The sequence below is a fragment of the Canis aureus genome, chromosome 3, assembly GCF_053574225.1.
Source record: "Canis aureus isolate CA01 chromosome 3, VMU_Caureus_v.1.0, whole genome shotgun sequence".
Taxonomy (NCBI): domain Eukaryota; kingdom Metazoa; phylum Chordata; class Mammalia; order Carnivora; family Canidae; genus Canis; species Canis aureus.
The window spans coordinates 54035052-54059114 of NC_135613.1; the positions used below are offsets into that span (position 1 = coordinate 54035052).

Sequence of the window (24063 nt, forward strand, 5' to 3'; positions counted from 1 at the left end):
GCCACGTATCCGGATAGCAGCCTGCCTCACACAGCTACGTCAGAGGGATCCATGGGGCCATCAGTGAATTATTACACATGCAAAGTATGTGGCCTGGTGCCTGACATGGACAAAGGGCTCAGTGAGGGCTGGTCTCACCCCACGACCATGCCGATGCCACCTGCCAAACCCTGCAGCCCCCAGAGGAAGCGTCAGAGTCTGGACTTAAGGGGAAACATGTGATTTGATTACTTGCATCGCAGCATAATTCACCCCAGGGTTTCTTCTTGAGAAACGGATCGTACACAGGTTGGAGAGCATAGAGGCAGAGGCAGTGACAGCAGTGCAGAATGTCCTCGAAAGCCTTCTGATCGAGTTCCCAGGGACACTCATCCCCAGAGTGGACAGTGTGTGGCTTTCAGAGCCTCCCCTCTTGCCATTTCTCTAGGTCTGGAAATTTCCTGCTTGTGCAGCTGGTGCAGAAATCAAGCTGGCAAAGATGAACGATCCCCTCGCCTGCCTGGTCTTCTGAGTCTCTGGACCACTGCTGGGAGAGCCTCCCTGAGAAACTGGGAAGGAAGCCATCCAGTGGATGGGACCATTGGCAAGGACTGTCCCCCACCCGGTGGCTCACAGCCAGCAGAAGTCATGGCTTCTCCCATCCTCTAGCTAGTGTGGGGAAGGGCAGGGCCAGTCTGGCTTTCAACATCTCAGGCAGTTTTGTTGGCTTCTGGGTCCTGCTCAGTACCTTGGGGATGGACAACCCAATGCCTCACAAGCAGCTTTTGCAAACACAGTCCGACTGCAGAGGTAGAGACACTTGCCCTCCATTCGTGGCTGCCATCATTCGGTTCTCATCATGGTCACATGAAAAGCCACAGGGGCATAAACCGGGAGGGTGGGAGAGGCCATGGTGAACGTCTGCCCCCAGTTCAGAGATGCCTGGGCCTGGGCTGGGGCAGGACCCCACGTGCTCCTGCTCTTTTGTCACATGTGGTGCCCACCCACAGGCACTGGGAGGTTCCAAGAGGCACCCCTGCCCTCTTGGAAACGTGGATATTAAATAACCTCTCCACCTGCCCTCTCCAACACCCAGAACAAACACAAGCTCCCAGATCTCATTGTCACGACCTGCCCTGGACAGAGCCAGCAGAGCCTCTGAGAAATCCACCCAGTGGCAGCCCCATCACCACCACCATCACCATCGCTCACATCACCAACCCAGAAGTCCGGCTCTCCTGATTTCTGAGCCCAGGCCAAGAGAAGCAGCCCTGCCCAGACACCGACCTAATGCACATCTGCACTAAAACTTGAAGACAGACTGCAGAGAAGCTTCATTAATTTTTCACAAGATCCGTCCAATAGTGGCTGAGCAGAGCTGAGACAAAGCCACATCACGAGTGCCTGTGCCAGCAGCCTGCAAAGGGTTAACCCATTAGCCCATATCCTGGTGAGCTCATCCCCACTGGAGCCTGCTCAGTGGCAGGGATCCGCTGCACACCAGCTCCTAGATGGGGCCAGGGAGGCTTTCTCCGGCTGGGATGCAGAACTTGAACAGAAACTCGTTGCAAGCTTCCTGCCCCTGATCGAGCCGTGTGTGACTACCGGGTTCACCATCCTCTCCCATGGGACATTGAGGACAGTAAGTAAGGAGGGGGATCCATCCTCTCTGGCCTTCCATTTCCCTGGAGAAATGAGCTGATTTTTAACTTTGCTTTGGAGTGTGTTGAGTCTCTGAACTAGAACTGGAACACAAATATGACGAACCGAGCCTTGGGACAGGGTGAACCAGCCACCAGCAGGCTGGAGGGAACTGCCCAGGGAGAATGGTGGCAGGGGAGGAGGGGGCTGCCGTGCTATGTGCCTGGCAGATGGAAAACCGGGTGCAGACGGCTGCTTCAGCCCTGGGTATCTAGCACCTAGTCTTCACCCGTGGCAGCTGGGAGGGGCTAGGAAGGCTGGGCAGGAACCAAAAAATCCAGACAGTGAAGCACCAGGCATGGCCTTCTGTTCCCAGAGTGCATGGGCGGGACCTCACACCCAGAATGTCCTCCCGGGAATCCCAGATAAGACCTCAGCGTCTGCCGCTGGTCCCTTCCTGCTGCATACAGGTGTGGCAGGAGCCCAGAGCAGGTGCCCAGGAGACATGGTATAGCAAGCTGGCTGGGGCACGCTTCATCTCAGAATGGGGAAACCAGGCAGGCACATAACAGGGATAGAACCACGTAGGATGAACATGTGCACGGGGACCAGCCAGCCTCCTACAAGCAGACATTGTCACCTGAGCTATTTTTTCCACCTTGCTACTGGGCAGGGCCTGGATGCTGGCTGGGTGACAGGAAGGGGGAGGCGAGTGGCACTGTCTGGGTTGAGTGTGACCTTTGAGGGACTTCCCTTCCTAGAAGCGCCGTGAGCAGGTGACAGATGGGTGGCCAAGCCATGGTGACAGGAGCGGCGTATTCAGAAACACTCTGGCCTCTACTTTATCAGCTCAGACACCGGGCCCCACTCATCTTATCAGAGGAATGGGGTCACCAACTGAATGTCTTGCTGGAGAGAGGGCAGTGCCTGGAACTGACAGCCGAGTGGGGCGGTGGTGAGGACTCCAGGCAATAGAGAGAGGGGGGGGGGGGGGGAGAGCTTCCATGTCTCTAGGGAATGTCGCAAACAAGTCCACGGCATGAGCCTTTCTCAGAAATAAGCCATCGTGTTATTGCTGCCAGTTGTATTTTGCGGCCAGGCCCTCCCCGGTTCTCCCTCCCACCTGGGCTCTCTGGGCCCAGCCTCCAGCAAGCAAGGCAGCCGGTGCATGCCCTCTCACTGAGCTCTGCTTCTGGTTCTTGCGATTCCCAGAATAGCCCAGCTCCTATCAGGGAGGAGAAGTTTGAAAAGAGACAGATAACTCGGAGCCCAAATGCAGTGGGGTCTCTTGTGAGAGTTGCCTCTTAGCGTAGAAGGATGCCCAGCTAAAACTGAATCTCTCATAAACAACATAGAAATGTTTGATGTACGTCCCATGTGGTATTTGGTGCATTATTGTACAAGAAGAAAGAAAGAAAGAGAGAAAGAAAGAAAGAAAGAAAGAAAGAAAGAAAGAAAGAAAGAAAGAAAGAAAGAAAGAAAAAGAAAAATAAATGGAAAGAAAGAGAAGAAGGAAAGGAAAGGGAAGGGAAGGGAAGGGAAGGGAAGGGAAGGGAAGGGAAGGGAAGGGAAGGGAAGGGAAGGGAAGGGAAGGGAAGGAAAGAAAAAAGGAGAGCAAAGGAAAGGACTTGTTCAGATTTACCCGGGCACCTGTCATTCTATCGGCTAAACCTAGAGACTCTGTTAATACTGCCCAGCTTTGACACATTCAGGCAAGGCGCAGCCAGCAAAGGGTGGTAGGGTAGCGGGTGCCAAGATGAAGATGTGCAGGAAGAGGGTGGCAGGATGCCAGGACGGAGGGCAGGGAAGACAGGAGAAGGGAGAGGTGAGCTCCATCCCTGCGACAGCACGGTGCTGGAGCCAGACAGCCTGGACCTCTGTGTCCTTATCTGTAAAATGGGAGTGACAGTAACAGGCCCCCCTACCTAGGGGTCCCTGAGCTGAGGCCAGCAGAGCAGCTGGAAGCCTGTGACAGAGACTAGGGACCCCAGTCCCCGCCCCCATCCTTGGCACCTCCACCCCACGGAGCAAGGCCTCACCTGTTGGCCAAGGCAGCCACCGCTGCGGTTCTGTTCACTGCCCGGGCCCCATTCCAAGTGTCCTCCCTGCTCACTGTCCCATTGGTTTGACAAGAACATGAAAACTGTCCCCTGAGGGGGAGCAGGATCGACCCAAACTCGGGCCCTGGAGGCACACCGTCTCCGAGACCCCCCCACCCTTTTTTTTTTTTAATTTTTATTTATTTATGATAGTCACACACAGAGAGAGAGAGAGGCAGAGACACAGGCAGAGGGAGAAGCAGGCTCCATGCACCAGGATCCCGGGTCTCCAGGATCGCGCCCTGGGCCAAAGGCAGGCGCCAAACCACTGCGCCACCCAGGGATCCCACCCCCCATCCTTTCTGACCCTGGCTGGCTCCTCGGCACTGAGGTAACCTCAGGCAAACCACTTAACTTCTCTGATCCTCACCTGCAACGTGGGGTGATGGTCCGCCGTCCATCTCGGGCGCTGGGGAGGGGGGGGGTCCTGTGGCATGGTGCAGACAGAGTGCCCCGCGTGGGTCCCACCCCACAGCAAGTGTCTGATAAACGGCAGTCAGCGCGGTATGGAGAGTCTGGCCCCCTGTCTGAGTACACCGTTTGCAGCTTCAGCTTTGGAGAAGCAGCTCAGGGCACCTGGAACCTTCTAGAACAACTGCTGGGCGAGATGTCAGGCCATTTGAGGCCAGGGACGGGGGCTGCCTTGGATCCCCTCCTCCTGCAGTCCCACCCTACCAGCCTCGCTAAGGTCACGAGGTGTCATCGAGAACAGTTGGGTGGAAGGAACATGAATGCACGCTTGACCCTGGCCAGGGTCTCACCCACCATGGCCCAACCAGAAACTGGCTGTGTTTTTTATCACTCCAAGGTAGCAGTTCTTCATATGTCCCAGATTGAAATCCTTTGACAAATATGTATTTCACAAAAACTTTTCTCCCAACCTAGAGTTTGCACCTTTATTTCTTCTTAGTAGCTTTTAACGAACAGTTTTCAATGATGACGAAATCTTACTTTAGTGCTTTTCTTCCCGCACTTGCTTCGTGGCCTTGCCCGGTCTGAGAAAGTTTGCCTGCCTCTGGGTCACAACGGTATTCCCCACCATTTCCTCCTAAAATCTTTCTGGTTTTCGCTTTTACGTTTAGGTGATGCCCCTGATCCGTCTCGAATCCTTTTTTTTTTTTTTTTGGAAGCTGTGAGGTGGGGTCAGGTTTCTTTCTTTTTTTTTTTTCCTATTCGACATCTGTCGAAAGGACTTCTCTTTCCCCACTGGATTGCTTCGGTGTTATTTGTCAAAAGGCAGTTTGTCCTCGGTTACTCTTTGGCTTGCAGGGCTGGTTGCTGGAGACGCTGGCCTGACTTCCTAAAAGTCAAGACTTACACAGGTAGTAGGTTGGCTTCCTGGGCTGCTTCCTGCAGACTTGGGGTCAGAGTTCTATTTTTTTTTTTTTTTTTTTTAAGTAATCTCCAGACCCCACATAAGGCTCAAACCTACAACCCAGAGATCAAGAGTTGCATGCTCCACTGAGCTTGCCAGGCGCCCCTAGGAGTTCTGGCTTTATTTATTTATTTATTTATTTTTTTTTTTTAAGATTTTATTTTGTTTATCTGTGAGACACACAAAGAGAGAGGCGGAGACACAGGCAGAGGGAGAAGCAGGCTTCCTGCGGGGAGCCCGATGCAGGACTGGATCCCAGGACCCCAGGATCATGCCCTGAGCCGAAGGCAGATGCTCAATCCCTGAGCCACCCAGGCGCCCCAGAGTTCTGGCTTTAGATGTGGTCCAGCCATTGTCTGTCTGTATATTCAGTTTCCCATTATTATAAGCACTTGCAGACGTTCATAAAAATAGAGTTAGTGATCATAACGAACTTCCAAGAGATCCACCATCTGGATTTAATACTATTGAGCTTTTTGTCATATGTATCTGGAATCTGATTTTTTTAAAAAGATTTTATTTATTCATGAGAAACAGAGAGAGAGAGAGAGGCAGAGACACAGGCAGAGGGAGAAGCAGGCTCCGTGCAGGGAGCCCGACGCGGGACTCGAGCCTGGGTCTTCCGGATCAGGCCCTGGGCTGAAGCCGGCGCTAAACCACTGAGCCACCTGGGCTGCCCTGGAATCTGATGTTTTCATGTGAATCACAGCATCATGGCACTTCTTTCCTGGATGTTATTTCAAGATGTAGCTCCATTACCTTTAAGACGTTTTCTTCTGTGTCCGTAATATCATTATTGTACCAAATACAAATGTTAAATTCTTAGCATCATCTGACACCCAATCCAAATTCAGCCTTCCTTAAAATGATCCCAGAATGTTTTTGTACAATCGGTCTGTTCTAGTCAGAATCAAAAAAAAAAAAAAAAAAAAAAAAAAAAAGAACATGTTGCATTTAGTTATACCTTTTAATTATCTTTGTTTAAACATTTTATTGTTGTTTAACCTACACGCAGAAAAGTAGTCTTATCACGACCATACAGCATGGATAGGACACACCCATGTAACCAGCTGTAGCCAGCTCAAGAATCAGAACATTAGAGCACTCCCAGAAGTTTCCAGTGCGTTCCCCATCCACCACCCCCACCAAAGGTAACCACTATCCTCACTGCAAATAGCACAGATTTTGAATTTTATGTAAATAGAATCTCATTTTATGTAAATGGAAGTGTGCCTGGCTTCTCTTGGTCATGTTTGGAGGTCGGCTCACATTCAGGCTTAGGGTCGTTCCTGCTCCTTCTCATGGCCAAATGGCCCCAGACCAGTGTGCCATCTTGGCAACCAGCCCATGGCCTACCCAACCTCAGGTGTGGGCTACCTTCTCCCCCCTCTAAGTGTGCCTCCTGACCCTCCAAAAGTGTGGCTTCTGTGGAGAGCAATTCATCCTCTCTTCTCAAATGGCTGCCCTGGGGGCCAAGCCCATATTCAAATCTGTGGTGAGTCCAGGAGGCCTTGCCCTCCAGCCTTCCTTCCTGTCTCTCCCCTATAAGCCCAGCCTCTGGGGCCTCAGTACTTGTCCACCTCTAAGGTGTCAAAGACTTCAAAGAAAGTCGGGTGTGTTCATTTTTTAGGGCTGTTGTAACAAATTACCACAAATGCAGTCACTTAAAACAATGGAAGTTTATTCTCACAAGTTTATTTGGGAGGTCAGAGTCCAAAATCAAGGTGCTGTTAGAGCTAGTTCCTTCTGGAGGGTCTGGTGGAGAACCTAGGCCATGTCTCTTTCCTAGTTTCTTGCCGTTGCTGGCAGCCCTTGGCTTTCCTTAGCTTGCAGAGGCATTGCTTTGACCCCTGGGTCTGTCTTCACCATGGCTTACCTCTGTATGGAGCCCATAGTCATTGGACTGGTATTTGGGGATGACCTTGTCTGGAGACCCCTGCCTTAATTATATTTGTAAAGACCTTTAATCCAAATAAGGTCACATTCTGAGGTTCTGGGTGGACAAGTCAGCCCACTGCAGGGAGTGAGGGATCCTCTGAGACATATAAACCAAACCCCAAAGAACTTAATTCAAACCTGAACATGTGGTTGCCCTCACCTGGCTGGCTCCCCATCTGCTCTCTGGGTCCTCAGAGAGCTGCAGCAGTGAGGCCAAGTCCTTGGAGCACCTGCTAAGGGCCAGGCTAGGGGGCCCCCTCCTCATGGCGGATGAGTAAGCTCAGCCTTGGCCCTCAGGCAGTTTGCAAGCTAGGAGAAAGGGAAAGGCTGGTATGAGGTGGCAGTCTACACACCAGATTAGTTCCCCACCCTCACCACACACAGGGGACATCTGGCAATTGCCAGAGATATTTTTGATCATCATGACCAGATGTGGTGGTGCTACTGGCATCTGGTGGGTAAAGGTCAGGGCCATTAACTAAATACCCTACAATGCATAGGATTGCCTCCCTATAACAAAATCATGCCCACCCCCAAATGTGCTACCGTCGAGAAACCCTGATATCAAAAAAAGAGAGAGAGAATCTTTTAGGACTTTAATAAAGTGTGATGAACCTCCTATCATCCCTGAGTCGGTGATTTTTCAGGAAACTTGAATTCTCAGAATTCAAGTCTGAGTCACTGGAGGACTGATCTAAGATAGTTTTAGAAGCCCCTTAGCCCAGAAGCACCTGGGTGGCTAAGTAGTTGAGCGTCTGCCTTCGGCTCAGGGACTGATCCCAGGGTAGTGGGATCAAGTCCCTCACTGGGTTTCCCACAGGGGAGCCTGCTTCTCCCTCTGCCTGTGTCTCTGCCTCTCTCTATGTGAATTATAACAGCCGGGTCTGGAACACCCATCATATGTCACACAGGGCAGCAGTGTTTGTGGGGTGTGACCATTCCCATAGCCCAATGGGGCAGATATTCCATTGTCCTGGTTTAGGTGTGGGGCTAGTAAGTCTCAGGGAGTTAAGTAAGCAGCCCAGGTTCCCACGGCTTTAGTAAAGTGGTGTCAAGTGGTGGTCCCTCTGATGTCAGGGACCTGAACCTCCCTATCATCACACAGACACCTAGAATAAGCTCGGTGACTTGCTGGAATTGTGAAGGAGTGATTTTGCCCAGTGCGGGGTTCATTTCATGCCTGACCTCCTGCCCCTCTGTCTACAGCCACTGCCTGGCCAGCAGGGGATGGGAGGAGGAAGAAAAGTCACAGAGCTCACCCTTGCTTCTCCTTTGGTTCCTGCCTAGAAAATTAAGCCCTTCTTGCCCTGTCATTGGGCCAAGACCCAGCCCTCTTAAGTCAACTAAATGAAAGTTTCCCATTCTTTGAGATTTCATGGGCCATTACAGTTTAGATAGATAGATAGATGGATAGATGATAGATAGATGATAGAAGATGATAGATGATAGATAGATACATAGATATCCACATAAAATGACCAACTTCTATATTGCCGAGTACAGATACTAACAAAGCCAATAATCCTCTTTCCATCATGGTCATTTCATAAAATGAGGAATATTCCACTGCCAAAAGAAAAAGAAAGAAGAATATATCTCAGAATGGAATTGTCCTTTAAATTGAGTAAAGGTAAAACTATGAAAAAACTTACAACCGTGCTTCTGTTTCTCTGTTGTAGAGTGTCACTCACTCACTGAAAGGGATGAAAAGGGATGCAGCATCTCTAGGGTACGAACCACTGCCCCAGACCCTCTGGAGACAGGTCAAGGGCGATGAATTAGGGCGGTGACTCGGCAAGGACCTCCAGGATGCATACCTGGGCTCTCTCAGCCTCCCCTTCCTCCCACACACAAAAAAGGACCCAATACCAGCAAAGTTTCTAAATTCGGTCTTTCATATCTTATTGCCTTATTGCAAATATATAGGTGTTGGCCCTCAAACCCCAATATTTGATTATGTAATGAAAGGTTTTAACCCCAAGGTAAAGGAATCTGAGCTAGCATGGTTTGGGAGAAGGAGGATTTGGCAGGTAAGTGGTGCCACTCAGAAGCTCTGGAGGTGTTCTGCACAGGTGACCAGCTGCCTCCCCTGTGTGGGGACTGGGGGAGGAGTGGGCTCTGGTGACCTCGGGGTACACACAAGGGCTCTGGATGAGAAAATGGAACAGGTGGTTGGCTAGACTTCACACCTTTATAGGCCTGAGAATGGGAAGGAAGGAATCTGACTTGATGTCATTCACAAAAAGGATGGGGAAAGGGGGCATTCAGATGTGAAAAGGTCACACTCAGAACCTGGAACATAGCTTCCTGTCTTAGAAAAATGTATACAAGCCCGGGCTGCACAGAAAGATGTTCTCTAGCCCACATGTAGTCTGGTGTTTTAAAAGCAAGAGCAGAACAGGTTCAAATCAAACCTCTGGCTGCTCCTCACTCTGTGATTGGCAAATGATACCATTTATGAAGCATTTGCAAAATGCTATGGATTCATCATTCCAGCACATTACATGTCTTAACTCAATTAACCCCTTGAGAATCCTATGAGATGAATAGTATTGTTATCTCTATTTTATTGATGGGAAGACTGAGGCACAGAAACATTAAGTCGCTCACTGAAGGTCACACAGTGAGAAAGTGGTTGAGTCCGAAAATAAGATGCCATTCGATAAACCACGGCTTTGGCTTTTTTTTTTAAGGGGTACCACTGTTCCCTGTTGTTGTTTTTTTTAATTTATTTATTCGTGAGAGACACAGAGACACAGGCAGAGGGAGAAGCAGGCTCAGCTCCCTGCGAGGAGCCTGATGTGGGACTCGATCCCAGGACTCCGGGATCATGCTCAACCACTGAGCCACCCAGGCTTCCCACTGTTCCCTGTTTTAAATCCTAAAAGCAATTGATTAGAATCCTATAGTATTTATCTCTCACAAGGAAAAAAAAATGCCAGGGAGTGGTTTCTTATTTATGTGGATCTCATCTTTCTGTTTGGCTTTAGCACAGAACCCAGTATCGCCCTCCTGTGAGCCAGGCTGGAGATGGATGCTGGGAACAGGAAGGGTGTGTGAGGACTCCCCCAGCTTCACCCTTGCTTCTAGCTGTTGTGGGTACTGGGTGCCCAGTCTCGAGGAGCCATGACGATGGAGGCTCTCCCCAAGGCCCTGGAGGTCGACGAGAAGTCTCCAGAATCCAAGGACCTGCTGCCCAGCCAGACTGCCAGCTCCCTGTGCATCAGCTCCAGAAGTGAGTCTGTCTGGACCACCACCTCGCCCCGGAGTAACTGGGAAATCTACCGCAAACCCATCGTCATCATGTCGGTGGGTGGCGCCATCCTCCTCTTTGGTGTGGTCATCACCTGCTTGGCCTATATCCTAAAGCTGGGTGACAACAGCCTTAAGGTCCTTAAGATGATAGGGCCTGCCTTCCTGTCCCTGGGACTCATGATGCTGGTGTGCGGGCTGGTGTGGGTGCCCATCATCAAGAAGAAACAGAAGCAGAGACAGAAGTCCGTTTTCTTCCAGACCCTCAAGTCCTTCTTCCTGAATCGCTGATGGTGGCCTCGCCCTGTTCTCCCCATCATCCTGTGGCCTTGACCAGGAGGAGCTCTGATAGCATCCAACATCCCCATCTTCTTGGTGGTGGTGGTTGATGGGGGGATGGTTAGCCACAAGACAGCCAGGCAAAGCCTCTTCCTGGGACAGGCTTTCCTCTTCCTCCCCGTGGGACAGAGCTCAGGGCTCCTCATGTCGCTGGGGGATGCTGCTGGCTGCATCTCATTTAGTCTTGCGAATATTGCTACGCCTTCTGTGATGCTGGCCACAGCCACCCCCTTTCGTGGCTCATTCCCTGCACCTGCATCCAGCTATCGCTCATCTAACTCTCTCTGCCAAGTGCTATGCATGCTGGGAAATTCCTTGGGCTAGGCTGTGCCCCAAAACGAGAACCTCACGTTTGCACGTCAGAGTGCCCAAGCTGCATTCCCCATTTGCATCTTTCTCGAACTCAAACCAACCCATGGAGTTCCCTCATAGAAGACAGGGAAGGCCGGCTTCTGGCTCGCTGGGTTCCCCAGCCCCAGCCGACTTTGCAGATGAGATACTGACTTGCATTTCAAGGGACAAGACAAGTCGCAAGTAAGAAACATCCCAAAGAGCGAACAGTGGAGGGCAATACCCCTGGGAAAGGCTCTGCAAGTCAGCCGGCTGAGGAAGTTACATCCCAGTTAAGACAGTATTTACGCCAGAGACCTTTGGGATTGGGGGTGGGGTGGGAGGGGAAGACTGGGGGTGCCACAGTTTGACCTTCTAACACCTTCTTCTTGACGGTTCTTCCCTCTGAACTTGACGATTAGCCATGAACAAGTAAGTGCATGTTGCCCTAACTTCCTCTTTCCCTCAACTCACGCCTCTACCCCCAATTCTAGCACAGCAAGACAGAGACCTACAGAGGCATTATGTAGGATTGTTCTCTCCTTCGCCTCCATTGAGAACCAAAACCAAGAGGGCATGCCACCTCTGAATGGTCTGTGGGTTTCCAGAGATAGGATTTGCTTTAGAAAATCCTATCTGGAAAAAAAAAAAAAAAAAAGAAAGAAAGAAAATCCTATCTGCTCTCCCTGTCCCCACCGGCCAAACGAGCAAACGTTAATTGGGTGCCCTGTTCTGGGCCAGGCCCTGGGATGGGAACAGGCCAGACAAGGTTCCTGCTCTCACCTTCTTTCCAAAGTGAGAGAGTACAACCAGGTCAAGGGGTGATTCCCTTCCATTTCTGTGGGAGAAATGTGGCAGGTGTGGGAACACAGAAGGGGCAGCTCACTAGAGGGATTGCCAGACACTGTGTCATCTGAACTAAGAACAGAAGGAAAGATAGGAGCTAGTAAAGGGGGCAGCAGGGAGGCAGGGAGGCATTTTGAGCAGCAGAAATGGCCATATAGAAGCTCGTGTGGCATGAGTGGGGAGCGTAACACAATTAGGAAGCTGCACAGCAATGTCCCCTCTCTTGGCCTGCTTCCCACCTGCCAGAGTACAGCCTCTCCAGGGACCACACTGAGGTCCTAGACTGGAAGGGAGTTTCAAGGGGACCCACCAAGCAGAGAGCACCCATGAGGTGAGTGTTCCCAGAATCTGGGGCTGCCGGTAGCAACCAGAGGTTCTGAGGTGACACACCAGGAGGCTGCCCTAGGTCAGGCCAGAGGCCCAGGGGAGAGCACTTGATAGTAAGGTGCGAAGGGAGGGCATCCCACATTGGAATCACTACTGGCTTGAGCTGTGTCCCCTCACGGGGGCTTCTGGGCCCACCTCCCTGGTCACCACGCAACCTCTCTCTCTCTCTCTCTCTCTCTGTAACAAGCTTCCATCCTTCGTGGTGGTTCCATATGCAAAGTCAGAATCTCACATGGGTCCATCTGTATCATGGGAAATTCCATGGACACCCTGTGCCCCACCCCACCCCAAGAACCCAGAGTTTGGGGAGCCTGTGGCCTTCAGGCTTCACCCCAAATGACCATGTCTCTCATTCAGACAGTGTAGCCGAGTCTGCTAGCTAACCTGTCCCCTGAACAAAGGTGAGACAGACCAATCTGTGGGGCAGGGGGGCCGTCGCAAGTGCTTTGTCACCAATCGTAGTTCTGGTGCCTCAAGTGGATGGGCTTACAGGTCGTGTCCCTTCCTCTGACAGGAATGCAGATTCATTACTGGTCCTATGGAATCACTCTTCCATTCCTGTTGCTTTGCATATGGGGGCAAGTGAGGTAGACCCCCAGCTAGCTCACTGGGAACCCACACTTCCTGTGTCTCATTTCGTATCCACCCCCAAGCTTGTGGTCCAGGCACAGCTGTGTTAGAAGGGTCTGTGTGGGTGCTGCTAACACGTGTGTCTTGATAGAAGGAAGTTTGGGGGCAGCCATGACTCTAGAAGGTATCCAAGGTCTGGACTCATCTTGCGGTTTCCAGGAGCACTTGCCCACGCGCCCTACCCCCTTAAGCTAGTGTCTCAGGAAGAATAATGAGAAAAGCTCTCCAAGCATCATCCGTGATGAGCATGGGCCAAGGAACATGCCCGCATCACGATGAGGGGCTTTTGCCAAAGACCATCGCTGCACAGGAGACTGGGGTATGAATGCACCTGACCTGTAAATGCAGCCACCATCAGATGCCACATTTCTGGGGGAAAAAAGGCATCACCCCCACGACTCTTTTGGTGCCCGTGGATCAAGAGGACAGGGCCAGCACCCGCATGTTCGGCTACCTGGATGGTATCACTCCACCCATTGCTTCTCTGTTTGGGAGACTTTGATTTAATTCAGAGTCCCAAAAGAACTGATGTAATGTTGAATTGTATTCTATTGCACAGTGTCCGCTGTGTTTTCATTCCTTTCTATCCGGCTTGGAGTTCCGAGACCATGTCCACTAATTCCTTCCTCTAAAAGGTGCACCCGCCTCACCACCTGCCCCTGCCTGCAGCGTGCCATCTGGGAGAAAGGGGGTGGGGGGGGGCGGGTTTCCTGCCTCAGATGCCTGGTGGGAGCTGAGAGCCCCACGCAGAGCAGAAGCTCTGTCTCTTCCTTTCCCCTACAAACTCAGTATTGAGACCAAAAAGAGATAGGGGAGAAGAACCTTCCAGAATGAGCCAGTGGGCCAGGGTGAGGCAGGCAGCTACCTGGAGGTCAGCCTGTCCCCATGAACTCTAGAAGGGTGGCAACCCTCTCCCTCCGAAGCCTTTCTTCCTCTCTCCTGGTCCAGCCTCTTTGGCTTCTCCAGGTTTTAAAGCTTGACCCTCTTCTACTAGGCCCCCTACCAGACTCACTGTGACCTCGACTTTCCACTTCCTCCGGTGTACTCTGTCCTTAAAGGGAAAAGAAAGGACGGCTTTGGATGAACAGGCAGTGTTTTATTCCTCCTTTGGTTCCAGCAGCATTGCCAGGCTCATGACACCCCGTCCCCTCCCCTGCCCCCCACATCCAACACATGGTCACTGTCTCCAGCCCTCAGAGATCAAGGGTCTAGAAGAGGGCATCCCAGAAACCTGCCTGTGTCACTTAATCTTTCCCCAAAACCCTGTTCTCTGTTGCTACTGTTACCACCATCCCCACCTTACAGACAGGATAAATGAGGCCTGGGGACACCAAGCAAGGACAACACAAGCCAGGACTAAGACCCCGAAGGTCTGATTCCTGAGGCCACACCCATTCCCCTCTCACCCCATTCAGCTCTTCAGAGGCCCCAGGGTCACAGTGGTGGGCTCGGGGCAGCAAGTGGGGAGAAGCAGGAGTACATTGGGGTCTGGAGACAGGCAGTGGAGGACGAACCAAGCAGGAGCCCAGAAGTCCTGCCAGGAAAGTAGCCAGGAGCAAGGCGGAGAGACAAGAGGAGCCTCCAGCCAGTAAAGAGCCCAGGGTTCTGAGCACCTCCTAAGAGCCAGGCACCAGGCAAAGGGGTAATATTCACAGAATAGGGTCAGAGGCAGGAATGGTGACACTACCAGAGCCTGGTAGCCATGGTACCTCCAAGCCTTTGCCCCATAGGCCAGGCTCTTCTGCTGACCAGTGGGAAGATTTTGAACAGGCTGGCACTTTGGCCTATTATGGCCTCACATCACATCACAGGACAACTTCATAACCCCCTGGAAAGTTCCAAACCACCTCCCACGGGGGTGCTTAGTGCTTAGAATCAAAAGGATCTAAGTCAAGATCCAGTGTCACTTTTCCAGGCAGCAAAGTGGCTGACCTCTAAAGCTTTCTGCAGGGAGAGGGGCTCAGGGCTTGTTCCCCCAACCCCATTCTTAAAAGACCCTCCCTCCATCTTTTTAAGACTAGAAGGGAGTCCCTGATGAGCCTTGGGCCTGGTCTCTCCTTGCTGCAGCTCCGGTGACCACCGGTGGTCACCCATCCAGATCCTACCTCCTGGCACACATCGGACCCCTGAGCCTGTGCTCTCAGAACCCCCAGGGAGTGGCCAATTCCCATCTGAGCTTTCTGACTATGCAGGCTGCTGCCCAAAGCTCCAGGGGTGATACCAGCTGAGCCAGGCCTCAGCGCCACACTGCCCGCTCCCTTGGGTCTCCACCGGGGGCCTGCTCTACTTGAGGGGCTATGCGCACATCTCCTGGGAGCTGCAGGTGCAAGGAGGAGGGGCTCTCCAGGTCAGGTCTCCTACCTCGAGGAGAAGGAAGGCTCAGCAAGAGTCACCTCCACCTCCCCAACCACCCCCCCGCGGTGAAGGCCATCTCCCACTCCCCAGCAGGGCCCTCCAGCCAAAGCACCAAAGCGAGTGACTGCCAAGCACAGGAGGAGCGGTTGCCAACAGCCCATCTGATAATCATGCAGACCAGGATGGGCTCCTCTTCCAGCAATAAAGAAGCATAGGTGTAAGGAATGGCTGTTTTCCTGCAGGGCTGCAAGAGAAGGAGGCCCAAAAGGAGAAGGATGCCAGATGCTACCACAGCAGTGCTTGTCTAACTCCCCGCCCGGCTGGTGCCCAGGCTCTCTCTTTCTCTGATGCAGCCTCTGGATCTGTGTCTTGGGAGCAGCAGCGTTTCAATCCCCCTTCCCCCGAGCATGGACTACGTGTGAGACATGGGATCTGGGCCCGATGAAGGGATGGAGGCTCAGGCTCTGGCCTAGCAAGCAAGCAGGCGGCCCTGGGAGGAGGGCGCCGAGGGCCACTGATCATGGGCCAGAGGGAATAAGCTGGGGTGCTGTGGGAGGACCACCCGGCCCACAGTTGACCTTTTCAGGCTCTGGAATGGCACCGTGCCAGGTGCCCACATCAGGGGCGGGAAGGGGAAGACTGGCCCCAGGGGGTGGGGACAGCAGGGCAGCGGGAGCACCCCACTGGTTAGTGATGAGGAGGCTCCCACAGAGAGAGCCGCCCCCTCCCAATTATATTCACCACTTTATTTTCACGGTCTTGGTTTTCGCTGCTTCCTCCAAGACCTTTCTCCTCACAGCCTTCCAACAGCACCACTTTTGAAGAACATGCTCTGGTGTGTGTGGTGAGGGGGATGGGGGGATGGTGGTGGTGAATCACTTCCTCCACGTGGCTACACTTCTGTCCTGAGACCCTCCCTCCCGTCAAAGGCACGCGGTGGGAGTTGCCCTCTCCTGGGATGTTGGTCTCTCTGTGGGTGCTGCCCTCGACCTCAGCCCGGCCTCATTCGAACGTGTCTGCAAAGGGCTTCTTTATTAACAGTTCAATTGTTTTGTGAGGTCCCAAATCTATCTCCATGTATCCAAAAATCACATGTTGAGTAGCTTAAGACAACCACATTTATGATCTTACCACTCTGGAAGTCGCAAGTCTAAAAGGGATCTCACGGAGCTAAAATCAAAGTGTTGGTGGGGCGGCGTTCCCTCTGGGGGCTCTAGGGGAGGACTTGTTCCTCACTTTAGCCAGCGTCTAGGGGATGCCATGTCCCTTGGCTCGTGGCCCCTTCTTCCATCCTCAGAGCTGGCAATCATAGCAATTCTGATCTCTACTTCTCCACTGATGGCCACCTCACCTCCTTCTTGGGCCCTTGTGTTTCCTTCTTTCACTTAGAAGGATCCTTGAGATTACATTGGGCCCCTCCACCCCTGAAAATCCAAGATAATCTCTCCAAATGGGCAGATCCTTGCATGAGTTTGCTAGGGCTGCCAGAACAAAGTACCGCAGGCTGGGTGGGGGGTGGGCGGCTGAAACAACAGACATTTATTTTCTCATGGTTCTGGAAGCTGGGAGCCTAAGATCCAAGTGTTGGCAGGGCTGGCTCCTCCTGAGGGCTCTCTCCTGGGCTTGCAGATGGCCGCCTTCTCCCCCACCCACCCCACCGGGCCTTCACAAGGTCTTCCCTCTGTGTGTCTGTCTGTGTTCTGATCCCCTCTCATAAAGACACTAGGCTTGGGGCTCCTGGGTGGCTCAGCTGTTGAGCGTCTCCCTTTCGGTTAGGTCCTGGGATTGAATCCCACCCTGCTTCTCCCTCTGCTTGTGTCTCTGCCTCTCTCTCTGTGTCTCTCATGAATAAACAAGATCTTAAAAAGAAAAAAAAGAAAGAAAGAAAAAAGAAAGAAAGAAAGAAAAAGAAAGAAAGAAAGGAAGGAAAGAAGGAAGGAAGGAAGGAAGGAAGGAAGGAAGGAAGGAAGGAAGGAAGGAAGGAAGAAAGGAAGAAAGAAAGAAAAGAAAAGCAGCATTTTTGCAACCACATGCTAGGCTGTCCCAGTGGCATCACTGTTTATAGTTAGAGCCTGGTCCCAGACCAGTTCACAACGTGCTCATTGTCACTCAGCATCCAGGTAAGGACCTCAGGTGACTAATTCTGAGCATAGTCGCCAAACACTCCCCCAGTGCGCATTCACTGGCAGAGGGAAGAAAAGCTCCACGTAATGAGCCAGCAAGAATTGCCAATCCTGGGGTGAGGGTGTGTTTGCTTTCGGGGGGAAGAGCAGCGTAACCCAGACTAATGAGAGGTGCCTGGTGAGCGAGCTGCAGTCAAGGCCAGGGAGAGGGGTGACTCCCTAGTAGGCGGGTGTTGGGGAGCAGGAAGGCTGGGACGGGTGTGGCCGCGGCCAGGCCAGACAGGTCCCTGCCTCATCCGGAGGACAGAGGATGCCCTGCCTGGGAGGGGTCTGGGATGATCTACAGAGGCCTTTCGCATGTGGTCCCTGAAAGACAACCTTGTTCCATCCATCCACTCGACACGGACACGTCGCTAGGAGCCGGGGAGAAGGAGGTGAAGGAAACAGAGCCCCGAAGCTGGCCTCAGCAGAGGCACACAGGCCAGGAGCAAGGGCAAGGACACCGTCCATGAACAAACCAGTGTCAGAGAGCGATGCAGGCCATAGAGTCAGGGGGCAGCGATGGGGTGGGGGGCAGGGAAGCAGGTGGTGTTGAGGCCTGAAGAAGGAGAAGGAGGCCTCCAGGGGAAGGTTTGGAGCAGAACATTCCAGCAGAAGGAGCCTCCCCGAGAAGGGAAGCCATACCACCTCCTTCCCAAAGGGGACCTTGTGGGGACAAGGTGCGCTGCTGTCGGCCTGTGTCTTTGCTGGAAGGCGCCTCTCCTGCTGCTCATCCTTCTGCTGCTCTGGTTGCTCCTTCACCTCCACCCTCCTCCTCCTCACGTCCATTCAGCCCCCCATCCCTCTGTGCCGTCACCCTTTGCCATCAACCCCAGCTGCCCCGCTGCCTGCAAGCTGAGCTCTGGCTTCAGTTAATGGCCCTCAAGTTGGCTTCTGTTGTTGTCACCTGTGCTGAGCCCCAGGCAGCACCTCCCACCCTGGATGGCCCTGGACGCTTGCTGAGCGGTGTCAGAAGAATTCACTGTGTGTCCCCGCACTGCCTCCTCGGATCCACTTGTGCGCCAGCAGAGGGTGATACCACCAATCAATCCTCCCTCGCCCACACCCTTACACCCAATCCCCCAATCCTAAACCCCTCCAAGGCCTCCCTCTATCCAGCCCCAGGGCCCCCAGGTTAGGTCACCAGCATCCTCATAGGCCTCCCTGCCCTCGGGCTCATGCTGCTCCAATCCATTCTCCATATTCCAACCAGAGCATCTTTCTAAAAGACACCCCTTGCATCTTTCCACTTGCTCCCTCCTTGGCCTATGCTTATTCTGATCCCCTTTTCCATCTAACTGACTCCTAGCTCAAGCATCACCTCTTCCAGGAAGCCTTCCTTGAAGTACCCTATAGGGCAGTTTGTCCTTCCAGCGACTCTGCACAGGAGTCACGAGGGTAGATAGTACTGCTCCCGTTTTACAGGTGAAGAAATTGAAATCCAGACTTGCCCACAGTTATAGGCCATCCTGTAGAGAGGGACAATGGGTCCGAGGAGAAGTCGGCTTCAACCTCTACACCGTCCTATTCCCGCTCCTCTGCCTCCTTCCTTCTCCAGAGAGTACAAGAAGTACTTGTACAAGTTTGGCTTGGTGAGGACAAAGCTCTTAGGGCCTGGGAAGAGAGAGTCCCCAATTTTTTGTGGGTTCAGGAGCGCAGGTCTCAAAGAACCCAGTGCAAAGCCAAGTAGGCCCAGGGGAGGCAAGGATCCACCCCTGGATGTGCTCTATTAGATGCCACTACAGATGGGTCTGAGCAAAGACATTAGTCCCTCTGTGCCCTACTCTTCCCTCCTTCTGCTTCCCCAGCTTCTTCCTCAAGGAGCCATCTGTTTGCCCTTAGACGTCATCACTGCGGGAGAACCCTGAACCTTCTCAGAGCTCATGGGCACCAGTGCAGTGTCTAAGCTGCCAGGCTGGACACCGGGCCCTTGGCTCACAGAGGGCAGAATCAGGCTTCGAGCTGGATCTCTTGATCCTAAGGCCAAAGCACCCTGTCTGGAGGCCCAGGTTGCTCAGGAGGGCCAGTTGGGACCCGGCCAAATGGGAAAGGTCCAAGCCTTTCAAGAGATGGATGGTGTTACCCAAATATGGTAGCCACATCTGGCTGTTTACATTTGAATTTAGGTTGACTACAATTTAGTACAACTAAACTTGCAGTTCCTCGGTCACACTGGCCACATGTCAGATGCTCAAGAACCACATGGACAACAAAGATGATAGAGCATTTCCTTCATGGCAGAGGGCCCTACTGGATAGCGTTGGTCTATACCAACACAGCTGAGAACCCACTTGGGAATGGGGCTCTTCAGACCGTCTACAGTCCCATGTTACACGTATACTGTGCTAAGTACTCTATGCTAGGTACCACATACTATATACTATGTATTATATACTATGCTTTTCATATCCGTAATTAGGTCCTAGGCTGTGTCTTCTTGTTGCCTTCCTGATTTTAGAAAAATAACATTCTTTCCCTTGTTTTTCTATTTATATATATATTTTTAAGTTCAGCATCTATCTTCAGTTTTTACTGCTTCCTGTGTTCTTTGGTTCCCATTGCTTTTTTGGTAACTTATTATGATATGTAATAGCTTTTTTAAAAATATATTTATTTAAATAATCTCAGTTTACTTTGGACCACTGATCTCTGTTGTACTTATGTGTTAATTGACATGACTGATGGGCACCTACTTCTCTCTCCCCTATACCCTCTTGCCACCATAAGCTCCCTAAAGGCAGACACTGTCTTTCTCTTGCTCACTTAGAGCTGACTCTGCACCTATAGATGCTTCAGCAGGTCAAAAGAGCTGAGCCTGGCTCCCCGCAGAGCCCACGAGTGGAGGGGCAGGCTTGAAGCTCTGGCCTGGGGGCCTGGGTGAGGACTCACCGAAGCATAACCCTGGAGCTTGGTCCAGGGCTTGGCTGGGAGAGGAAGTGTGTCACGGGCAGCTAAGCCTTGTGCTGCTAACCCTGGCACCCTGAAAACAGGCTCCACAGCGGATTGCTCCTGAGGCAGGCAAGCCATGGCAAGCAGAATTGTGACAGAAAGATAGATTCTAGCACCAAACCCAGCAGATAACCCGGTGGTGATGTCTTAGGACTCACAGCTCGGACATCTCTGACTATATGCCCAGCAATGCCTTCAGAGTTGAGTGCCAGTAGAAACGGACAGTAAAACTAAATGGGTGTGATGGGAAAAAACCAAACAGAAGTGCAAGAGACCGTTTCTCCTGAGTGATAAGACTTCAAGGTATTACCGTGGAGGCATTTTGCTTTGGAAAGGGAGCTGTAGGAGCACTCGATGGGGTGCCTGGGTGGCTCAGTAGTTGAGCATCTGCCTTTGGCTCAGGGCATGATCCCGGGGTCCTGGGATCGAGTCCCACATTGGGCTCCCCACCGGGAGCCTGCTTCTCCCTCTGCCTGTGTCTCTGCCTCTCTCTCTCTGTGTCTCATAAATAAATGAATACAGTCAGAAAGAAAGAAAGAAAGAAAGAAAGAAAGAAAGAAAGAAAGAAAGAAACCAAGAAGAGGAGGAGGAGGAGGAAAGATACACAGAGACTTGGAACGGATCTGGGCAGAAATGGAGCAACTCTGGTAAGACACTCAGCTTTCCTGAGAGCCAGGAGTCGGCTGTTATGAAATGAGTCTAGGCAATGAACACTGGGTGTTAGTTATAAGAAGGCGGAGCTGCTTCCAGGCTGGAAGGAATGCCTGGTTGCATGAGGACGAAGGAGAACTTGACAAATGCCCTCTGCAAATGTACCAGGGACTATTATAAAAACAACGATCAAGTCAAATAGGAATCCACTTCTTACTTATTAGGATGGCTATTATCAAAAAAAACAAAAAACAAAAAAAAAAAAAACAAAAGCAAAACCCAGGGATGCCTGGGTGGCGCAGCAGTTGAGCATCTGCCTTTGGCTCAGGTCATGATGCCAGGGTCCTGGGATCGAGTCCTGCATCAGGCTCCCTACAGGGAGCCTGCTTCTCCCTCTGCCTGTGTCTCTGCCTCTCTCTCTGTGTCTCTCATGAATAAATAAATAAAATCTTAAAAAAGAAGAAAAAAGGGAAATAACAAGTGCTGGAGAGAATGTGGGCATCAGAGCCTTTGCACACCACTGATGGGAATGAAAGATGGTGCAGCCACCATGGAGCGCAGTTTGCAGGCTTCTCAAAAGGTTCAACACAGAGTCACCATATTATCCAGCAACTTCACTTTTAGGTATATACCCAACAGAACTGAAAGCAGGGATTCACCGTACAGGTATTAGTAGCCCCGTGTTCACGGCAGCATTATTCACAATAGCCAAAAAGTGGAAGCAACACTAGCATCCAGTGACAGGTGGCTGGATAAACAAAATGTGGTTAAAAATGGTTAAAATGTGGGGCGCCTAGGTGATTCAGTTGGTTGAGCATCCAACCCTTGGTTTGGGCTCAGGTCGTGAGTTCAAGGTCATGAGATCAAGGCTTGTTATTGGGCTCGCGCTCAGCATGGAGTCTGCTTGAGATTCTATCTCCCTCTCCCTCTGTCCCCCAGCTCTCTCTCTCAAATAAATAAATAAATAATCTTTTAAAAAAGTTAAGATGCTAAATGAGTGTTGTGTATATTTTGCTATAGTTCAGTTTTAAAAAATGTAACAATTGAACATGAGTAGGAAAGAAATGAACTTGATTCTCACAGGTCCTGGGGAGAAAGCTGGCACAGGGACTCAGAGCAGAAAAAAGAGGGATTCAGTGCATCCCAGCCAACAGGACCAGGGCGTAGCTGTAGTCATTCCTTACTTGCCAAGTGAATGTAGGTGAATCTCCTAACTGCTCTCAACGCTGGGGCAGGTATAGGGCTGCCGTGGGGATAAGCAGATGCCGAAGGTGGAGAGATGCCCCATGGACATTTAAGTGCAACACAAGGGCACAGAAATACGATTCTCTGCTAAATAGTGGGTGACGTCTTCAACCTGTGAGAGTGAAGGTGACGAGCAAGGGGAAGGTGGCTTGTGGGGTTGGGGAGATACTCTTGAGGTCTGGATGGGAATGATGATGGTTTAGAGCAGCCCGGTGCAGAATAAGATGGAAAGACCAGGGGAGAGAGCTGAAATGTTTGCTGAGCCTGTGGGTAGCAGGTAGCTGGATTCTAGAAGCCCAGTCAATACACACTCCAGGAAAGTCTCTCAAGCGCCCCCCACCCCTTGTAGCCCAACAGCCCCTTGTAGCCCAACGAAGAGCTATGAATATTGTCAGACACTCCTGAGGCAAGCAGGAATATATTTCTGGAAATATAGACCCTAGGCTTCCACCTGGAAAAACACTGTGAAACAATCCCCTCCAAAACATGCGAATCTCAGGCCTCTATTTGACAAAGTAAGTATAGGTTTCAGGTTCAGCAACTTCAGTTTGTAGGAGTTGATAAGCCTGGCACACTGCCTGGTTTTGTAAATAAAGTTTTATTGGAACGCAACCACCTCATTCATTTTATATATTGTTTACAGCTCTTCTCCCATGGGAGAGCTGAGTGGTTATAACAGAAACCTCATGGCCCACAATGTCGAAAATGTTTAATATCTGGCCTATTACAGACAAAGTTTGAGGACCCCTGGTCTAGTTTAATTACATTGTTTTGTTTTCAGTGTATGTATTCTAAAATACCTGCTGTCTATAGTGAGTGATAGCTTTCCACTGATGGTGACAATAATTAATTTAAGTTAAAAAAAAAAAAAAAGGATACAAAGAGGGCACCTGGGTCATTCAGTTGGTTAAGCATCTGCCTTCAATTCAGGTGATGATCTTGGGGTCCTGGGATTGAGTCTCACATCAGACTCCCTGCTCAGAAGTCTGCTTCTCCCTCTGCCCCTCCCCTGCTCATTTTCTGCCCCCCTTTCTTTCTAATAAATAAATAAATAAAAGCTTAAAAAAGAATCCAAAAAATTAACAAAATAATGAAATTAACAAGCTACCATAAGAACATATTAACAAATTAATAAATTATTATATAACAAATAACAGAAGCAGACCATAGCTGTGGCCAAACCATGGAGTTAGCACATACGGGGCCAAATCCCAGACAAGGCTCAATAAACACCAGACTACAGGACAGGGGTAAGGCAACAGATGTGAGAATGGTGCAGATAAAGATGAGTCTGGGGACCAGGAGAGCATTTCATGAGAATAAGAGATCCATCTCCAGAGGTCCTGTGCCCAACGAGGCTGGAAGAAGGGCCCAGCATGACTTAACTGGTCTCAGTGGGTGTCAAAGGACTCGGAGGGCAGGAAGCCGCAACCAGGAGAAGTCAAGATCAATAAAGGGGAGAGATGCTCGCTTAGGAGAGTTGATGGTGGATCCCTTCCAACCTGGGGTGTTCCTTGTGGACGCACTGGGGCAGGCATGATGTAAAGACATCCATGACTAAACACTTGTCTGTGTTACAGCATGCAGGTGCCAAGCAATTTACACCTATGAACTCACGTAATCTTTCCAGGAACCCCAGGAAATAAGGGGTTATTTTATAATAAAGAGATTGAGGCACAGAGAGTGCAAGGGACTTGCTCAAGGTCACTCAGTGAGTGGCACAGGCTGATGTGGTTACGCCTGCCCAGCATCTGAGCTCTGACACTCAGCTGATGACCGGGCCTTGGTCATCCATATAGTCAAGCCCGGGAACTGTGACTCTGTGTCAGCTGAGCACCCGGCTGGCTTGTCTCTGGTCCCTTGGTCTTGGCCTGACCTTTAGAAT

The 24063-nt window shown here is 51.3% G+C and overlaps 1 protein-coding gene across 1 annotated transcript; it reads left to right on the plus strand.

Moving 5' to 3' along the window:
- The first annotated feature begins 1129 nt into the window (after positions 1-1129).
- PIRT (phosphoinositide interacting regulator of transient receptor potential channels) lies at positions 1130-11277 on the plus strand. The gene is made up of 2 exons (XM_077892625.1): positions 1130-1621; positions 10023-11277. Exon 2 carries the CDS (start codon positions 10159-10161, stop codon positions 10573-10575), a length of 417 nt encoding a protein of 138 aa, XP_077748751.1. The 5' UTR covers positions 1130-1621; positions 10023-10158; the 3' UTR covers positions 10576-11277.
- Positions 11278-24063: the final 12786 nt, after the last annotated feature.

Coding starts and splice junctions, on each gene's coding strand:
- PIRT (XM_077892625.1), top strand. CDS start 10,159: ATGACGATGGAGGCTCTCCCCAAGGCCCTGGAGGTCGACGAGAAGTCT.